Consider the following 8,126-nt stretch of genomic DNA (forward strand, 5'->3'; position numbering starts at 1 on the left):
AGAATTGGGAGGGGAAGCAAAGGGAGGAAAGGAGTCTCTGCCTTGCCTGGCTTCCCCTGAATTCTCTTGGATTTTGCCTGTGCCTGGCAGGGGGTTTGCATTCAAGAACTTCCCCCTTGCGGGGAAGGGGCAGAGAGAGAGGGAGAGAATCCCAAGTAGGCTCTGCACTGACAGTGCAGAGCCTGACTCAGGGCTCGAACTCGCAAACCGTGAGATCATGACCTGAGCTGAAACCAACCAAGGGTTGGACGCCTAACTGACTGAGCCCCCCAGGCACCCCTCAGGAACTGTTTTCTGAACGAATGAACACCAGAAGAATAAAAGCCCTGCACCCTTCTCAGCTGATCTGGGTTGAACAGTTTATGGACTGTGAGTGCCTGCAGTAAGGCCCACAGATTAGGCACGGATGGAGCCTGAGTAAAGACCCAAGGCCAGGGTGGCTGCATAGACATTTTTGCTGGGGTGCCTGTCACCCCATCCTTCCTTACCTAGCAACACCCTTGCAGCAGCTGAAGACTCAATCCTGATGCTGCCCTGGCCAGGCCGAGTTGGTCCCTAGCATCTCCTCTGTCCCAGGCACCTTGCTGTGGCTCTGGTAGTGTTGGTGAAGGTTGATTGCTCCTTTACATTTACCCAAGGAGTTCACTACTCTAACAATCAATACTGAGTTAAGACCCTTCCCCTCCCCCCTGGGCCGGTGTGAGGATGCCCATGTGAAGGTGATTCAACCCAACAACTGTCAGTGAATCACAATAGCAATCAAAATTACTCCTGCACGGGGGCGCCTGGCTGGCTCTGTTGGTTAAGCATCCGACTTCACTCAGGCCATGATCTCGCAGTTCGTGATTCCGAGCCCCACCATCAGGCTCTGTGTTGACAGCTCAGGGCCTAGAGCCTGCTTCAGATGCTCTCTCCCTCTCTCTCTCTGCCCCTCCCCCACTCATGCTGTCTCTTTCTGTCTCAAAAATAAACGTTAAAAAAAAAATTTTTTTTTAAATTACTCCTTTATNCTTTTGTGGCCTCCTTTCCCTGGTGCACAGAGGCCAATGCCTAGTTGGTAGAAGAAGGATCTCTCTCGCTCTCTTTTTTTGCCAAGGATCCACATTTGAATTTGGAAGTTAAATTTGCAAGTGATACAGTTCTAGTGCCATTGTCTTTCATGCACATGTTCCTGGCAACCCCCAACAGAAGGAATGTTGTCAACACTGCCTGTGTGGATCTGTCTGCACTTTGAGTATAAATATTTACATGTGCATTCAAAAAAATTATTAGTTAGTAGTAACTCAATCGTCATTTAGCACCAAGTAAACACAAGCTATGCCATCTTTATGTTACGTTCAGAGAATAACAAGAATAGCTAATTATTATTAAGTGCTACTTCTGTTTTCGGAACTTCTCATGGGATATCTTATTTACTTCTTAGAAAACCCTGAAGACAGTACCATTATTTTTGTTTTATATGATGGAGGTGAGGCACAGAAAGGTTAAGTAAGTTGCCCAGTGTCACACAGCGGAGATGTAACCAAACCATGGTCCTGGCCCAGGCTGCCTGGCTGCTCAGACTCTACCCTGGTCTAGTGGGGAGCCAGTGAGCCCCCAGCATAAAAGTGCTCATAAAGACACGGCGAGTGCAGAAGAGCAAGAAGGAAAGGTGGATACCTGGATCTGGGGAATCTGGTTTTCCACAGGAGCTGCCACTGGGCGGGTTCTCAACAGAGTGGAAGGTTGGGTGGATGTAGGGGGACACGATGCATTGGCCAGGGCAGGTGTGCCTGGTCTGGCTGAAGGCCAGTTGTGAGATGAGGGGAGGACGGAAGTGGAGGCAGCCTGGCCCTGAAAGTCCTTTAATGGCAGGCCAAGGAGGCAGGATCACTGCGCAGGCGTCAGCAAGAGCATGCCTGCTTTTGCAGAGCTGAAGGGGAAGGAGGGAGGCACAGCAGAGGCCAGTGCAGGCCTGGGGGAGGTGGCAGAAATGGGAGGTCAGTGTGTGTGGCCTGAGGCTAAGGACTAAGGCTCCCCAGCACCAAGCCCTGCTGGTTCCCACACTGCCACAGGCATGGCTTCTTCTCACTGCCACGGACTGTCTCCTCCTCATCTGCTGAGAAAGAACATCGCTGAGACAGGGGGAAATCTTGAGAGCTCATTTAATTTTATTAAAAAAAGTTTTGAAGTATTTATTTTTGAGAGAGAGAGAGACAGAGAGAGCGAGAGCGCATGAGCAGGGGAGGGGCAGAGAGAGAGGGAGACACATAATTCAAAACAGGCTCCAGGCTCTGAGCTGTCAGTGCAGAGCCCGATATGGGGCTTGAACTAACAAACTGAGAGACCATGACCTGAGTCGAAGTCAGACGCTTAACTGACTGTGCCAACCAGGTGCTCCAAGGGCCCATTTTTTAAATTAGTTAATTAATTAATTTATTTATTATTTTAAAAGTTTTATTTATTTGAGAGAGCGAGAGCATGCACACACGCACAAGTGCACACAAGTGGGGGAGGGGCAGACAGAAGGAGAGAGTCCCGGTCAGGCCCTGCATCCTCAGCACGGAGCCTGATTCAGGGCTGAAACCCACGAACCAAGAGACCATGACCCGAACCAAAATCAAGAGTCAGATACTTAACCGACTGAGACCCCCAGGGGCCTCCCCAAGGGCCCACTGTAGAGTGCTATGTCTCCTTGCAGCCTAGGCACAGGACAACCTCCCTGGGCCCCACCTCATAGGAAGCCCCTCTCTCGGCAGACTCTGGAACCAGGAGAGCAGGGGTCCCACCAGGCCCCCACCTGGCCTTGGGCAATCCCAGACTTCGAAGCCTTTGTTGATTCCTGCACAGGGGAAAAGGGCACCCCTGTTCAGGTGCCAGGGAGGAAGATGACCTTTGAAGAAGAGGTCTCAGCTGTGAACGCTCTCATCCTCTCTCAGGACTCCTAATCCCTGCGGGGCCAGTTTCCTCATCTTCAAAATACAGGAAAAAAAAAAAAACCCAAAAAACAAAGTTCCACCTTCCGGAGTTTTTGGGAAGTTCACATAAGTGCCTGGCCCGCTCAAGTGCTGTCTGTGTGCTGGCTTTGACCGTTAATGCATCCCAGTGACCTCCGCCGGGCTGGCACCCATGGAAAGGGGACCTCCTCCCAGACTCTAGCGAGGGCTGAGCGTGTCTCCTCCCGGGGGGACGGCTACCGCTGGTCCCGTTATTCACAGCAGGTCCGTTCTGTAAAGTCTCCTGGGACAAGACTGATCCCAGGGGAGCCACAGGGGAGGCTAAGCTCCTGTCAACCTGTGGTCACAACATTTTCATCAAATGATCAATATATGACTTTGTTTTATGTGGCTCTCTGTTTGAAAGCACCCTATTTAACATACATTATTCCCTGATGTGGAACACCTGGCTAGCAGCTCTGTGTGTCCGCCCCTGAAGGAAGCTTCTCTAACACACATACTTTCTCCATGAGGCACATCACACTTTCCTGTGCTTAGGAACGCAGCCAGCACCTTGGCATTACATTTGGAGCCACTTTATTTATATGTAGAGTATTTATTTATTAAATTTTTTTGTTATTTATTTTTGAGAGAGAGAGACAGAGCACGAGCAGGGGAGGGGCAGAGAGTGAAGGAGACACAAAATCTGAAGCAGGCTCCAGGCTCCGAGCTGTCAGCGTAGAGCCTGATACAGGGTTCAAAGCCACAAACTGTGAGATCATGACCTGAGCTGAAGTTGGACACTTCACTGACTGAGCCACCCAGGCGCCCTGATTTATTTATTTTTGAAGTTTATTTATTTTGAGTGAGAGCATGAGAGAGTGCATGTGGGGGGGGGAGGGGCGGTGAGAGAGGGAGAAAGAGAGAATCCCAAGCAGGGCTTGATCCCAGGAACTGTGAGACCATGACCTGAGCCGAAACCAAGAGTCGGATGCTCAACCAATGGAGCCACCCAGGTGCCCGTTTCCCCATTTGAAACAAAGTCACCAAAAAAACACAAAACTGTCCAAAGTAAGGCACTGAGACTACAGAAAGGACCCTGGTTTACAGTTTGACAGCTGACACAAGAAGACAGAAGCACTCCTTGTTCTTGTATCCCCCTCGGCTGGGAACCTGTGTGTCCAACGACTCCCATTTTTCACTGCTCTGCACATGCGCATTCCCACCACGTCTGCAAAGAGTCCCAAGGCACTACGGGGCACCTGTGAACCTCTGCGCTGTCCTCCTAAGCTGGATGCCTGCCTGGGCTGTGGGGTCTGAACGAGGTAGCACCAGCTTCTCTGGAGGCAATATCCAGGCCAGGCTGGGTCCCCTCCCTGCTGGCGCCACCCCCCCGCCCCCCTGCTCATCCAGGATGGGCCCTGTCCAGCATCCCGTGTGATTCAAGGCACCTACCACATGCCACTGTCCAGTAGACCTGTGAGTCCTGGGTCTGGTGCAGGATTCGGTAAGGGGCCACGCGGGCACTGGAGTCCAACACCACGTCCAGGGTGCCCACGAGAAGACCTGGGAGCAGGGCAGAGAGTGAGGGTAAGGGAGGGCCACACGGGCAGTGGAGCCCCAGAGGCAGCCAGAACGGCAGCACTGCCCTCAATGCCACGAGGCAATGACACATCTGCATCACCCCCGTCCACCAAGTGACTTCTTTTTCCTCAAAGGCCTTTGGCTGAATCTGATCCCTATCAAAAAATCCCCTCCCATGTCTTCCTGGAAGACTTCTGCTTCTTTCCCTGACTCACAAATCCTTGCAAGCAGGGACAGACTCAGGATTTAGGGGGGCCTTTTCATTTATTTTTTATTTTAAAAAATCTTTTTTTTTAATTAAAAAAATTTTTTTATAGTTTAATTATTTTTGAGACAGAGAGAGCATTAGCGGGGGAGGGACAGAGAGAGAGGGAGACACAGAATCTGAAACAGGCTCCAGGCTCTGAGCTGTCTGCACAGAACCCGATGTGGCTGGAACCCACAAACCACGAAATCATGATCTAAGCTGAAGTCGGATGCTTAACCAACTGAGCCACTCAGCCGCGCCCCCCCAAAAATCTTTTTTAGTGTTTATTTTGAGGAAGAGAGAGAGACAGAGAGAGAGAAAGAGAGAGAGAGAGAGAGAGAGGGAGGGGGAGGGAGGGGGAGGGGCAGAGAGAGAGGAAGACACAGAATCCGAAGCAGGCTCCAGGCTCTGAGCTGTCAGCACAGAGCCTAACATGGGGCTAGAACTCAGAAACCGTGAGATCACGACCTGAGCCGAAGTCGGAGGCTTAACCAACTGAGCCACCAAGGTGCCCTAGGGGGCCCTTTTTATAAGCTTAAACAATTCTGGGAGGCTCTCTTTAGGAAAGATACAAAATTAGGTTTAAAAACAAGCATTTCTTTAGACCGAGAAAGTACAACAGTCTCAAAAACAAAAACAATACTGTGGATATCACAAAATCTAGACAAATAGTACAATGTGTTTTATTAACTGGCAGACACATCTTAAGATAACAGTTTCTTCCCCTGACGTTTTTGGCCACATACTCTGATGGCTTTTTAAAATATAAGACAATGACTTTGTAATATCACTTTCCATTATCAACAAAAGGAAGATAATGTAGTCTTTCCTCTGCCAAGTAATCACACATTTTTATTCTGGGAAGTGTAAGGAGGTTCCTGTGGCTTCAGAAGTCATGACTGAGGGGACATGGTAATTTTTTAGAACTGTCCTCCAATCTGGGAAAACACTGATCCAGTTGTTTCCATCTCTGAACTGAATCATTTTAGGGCATTTCAGATTTCCCTTCTCATCACGTATATCCTTTGTCAATGTTGCTATTGCCCTGACAAATCAGAAGAAACACCTTTGACCCCTGTGTCTGATTCACTTCTCTTCGTTAACTGAATGATCAAGCTACCTGAAAATCTGTTTACTGTTCCTTTTTGGAATTTAGTTTTCCCTCTGAACGAAGTGCTGCTTTCCTGCTTTCAGTATGATCTGAAAACATTTTGTTACCATTTTCCTGTCCATGTCAGAATGATTCCTTCATTTGACTTTAACACTTTTGTGTTGTATTCCATTTTTAACTATTTTTTCCCTCCTAAATCTTTAACAAATAAAATTACTGATTACAAAAGAAGATACTCATCACCCACATCCAATTTAGGAGTCTGTAATCTCTCGCTTGTTTTATTGAAATGTTCTAAACCATCTCTCTCTAAATTGCAGTTTAAGTGGCATATTCAAGCTTTATCGGGATTTGGAATAAACTTTTTTCCCCCTGGTTTCTGCTAGGGTTTCTCTTCTGGCCATGGAGATTTTATTTTAATCCTTATACTGTTGGCATATCCGTGTTTTAAGACCTGAAAGCTTTTTTATGGGCAGAACATTTCGTTGCACTCAGACTCTTCAATGCAGATTTCAGGCTGGCATCTGTTGTTGTTTTTTTAAAATTTTTAAAAATGTTTATTTATTTCTGAGATGGAGAGAGCAGGGGAGGGGCAGAGAGGTGGGGACAGAGGATCCAAAGTGGGCTCTGTGCTGATAGCAGAGAACCACAAACTGTAAGATCATGAGCTGAGCTGAAGTCAGACGCTTAACCAACTGAGCCACCCACGTGCCCCAGGGCTGGCATCTATTTTTAAAGGCCAGCCTGAACAAAACCACATCACTAACTGTTCCTCCCTAGGGGAGACAGGGTTCAGGAGGCCAGGATGCCTATGACAGCACAAGGAAGGCCAGGACAGAGGCCACAGCAGGACTCATCAAACCTAGCTGAACAGGGAGTTGAAGGAGTGGTTCCCAGCTGGGGTGCAGAGCTCTGTCGTGGGGGACAGAGAGAGAGGAGTGACATGGAAAGGGCCTTCTGGGCCGAGGAAGGCGGAGCCAGAGGGTCCCACCTGCTCTCTGAGATGATCTTTGGATGCACAGATCCAGTGCTGGAAGCACACTGGCCAAATCAGCCATGCTGGTACACTGGTCCAACACAAGGTACAGAGCACCAGGCTTCACTTTCCTACACGGGCTTCTGATGTTGTCCACTGTTCAGACTTTCCAGAGGGGCTGCTGTCTAGCATCCCCTGAACATCCCAGTCCGGGACACAGGGCCACACCAGCTTCTGTGATTCCCGAGGCTGCTGGGAGGCAGCCTAAGGCCTGAAGGGAACACAGTTTTCTTAGAAATGGTACAGTCTCGGGGCACCTGCGTGGCTCAGTCGGTTACGCCTCTGACTTTGGTTCAGTTCATGATCTCACGGTTTGGGAGTTCAAGCCCCACATCAGGCTCTGCCAGCATAGAGCCTGCTTCAGACCCTCTGTTACCCTCTTTGCCCCTTCCATGCTCGAGCATGCACGCACGCTCTCTCTGTCTCAAAATAAGTAAACATAAAAATAAAAAGGAATGGGTACAGTCTCTTCCATACTAGGAGGGATGGGCCAGGAAAGAGTGGCAGAGGAGGTGTGTGGGAAGGGCATCTCACGGGACTGTATTCGCTGCTAATGTTTAAAATGAGGATGTTTCACAGAAAGTTCTGTTGATACTTGTAAGATGTGGCAACACTGGGCCTGCAGTCTGATATGCCAGCAACGGGCCACCTGGAAGCATAGACACTGGTCCAGCCCTGAGCCTGCCCCAGGGCCGCGCTGGCAGGGCCCGCACAGGCTTGCAGCACGAGAGGCCGCGCACAACACCCGTAGGGGGAAGGCCCAGTGCACTTTCCCTGGGTCTCACTTGCCACACAACTCCTGGCGCTGCCTGCCCACCATTAGCGGTGCTGCTCAGATGGACAAAGGGGCATCCTGGCTGGCTGGCCGGAACAGCCCACACTGGTAATTAGGCAAAGCCTCCGTCCGCAGCTCCAGGGCACCACCAAGCAAGAAAGGTGGGCGGAAAGCTGGAGGGATGGGGGCTGAGGCCGGCAGCAGCTCGGGGGGACCTCTGATCTCGCTAAAAGGGCAAATCTGGGTGGAAGGAAAGAGGCAAAAGAAAACGTGTGCTTCTGTCACTTGGCCACTCTGACGTACTGGGGGAAACTGAGGCAGACGCAGAGGACCAGGAGATGTCGCTGACTTTCAGCTGTGAAATCTCACTCCAGGAGGCTGCACACGCCTGAGCTAAGCCCCGGGAAGCTCACGGGCACCGCGTCCGGGCAGAGCCCACGGCCAGACGAAGGCTGGCC

At 50.2% G+C, this 8,126-nt stretch overlaps 1 protein-coding gene across 2 annotated transcripts in view; it reads right to left on the reverse strand.

The window, feature by feature from the left end:
• The window catches only part of TBC1D9B (TBC1 domain family member 9B), a 100,353-nt gene that overhangs the window by 45,182 nt on the left and 47,045 nt on the right, over positions 1–8,126 (reverse strand). For both annotated transcript variants that reach the window (XM_077746315.1, XM_077746314.1), the window contains exon 3: positions 4,371–4,481. In XM_077746315.1, coding sequence (XP_077602441.1) covers positions 4,371–4,481 — 111 coding nt within the window. The remainder of the gene's footprint in view (positions 1–4,370; positions 4,482–8,126) is intronic.

Source organism: Crocuta crocuta, unplaced genomic scaffold (assembly GCF_008692635.1).
Source record: "Crocuta crocuta isolate KB4526 unplaced genomic scaffold, BGI_CrCroc_1.0 scaffold218, whole genome shotgun sequence".
Classification (NCBI taxonomy): domain Eukaryota; kingdom Metazoa; phylum Chordata; class Mammalia; order Carnivora; family Hyaenidae; genus Crocuta; species Crocuta crocuta.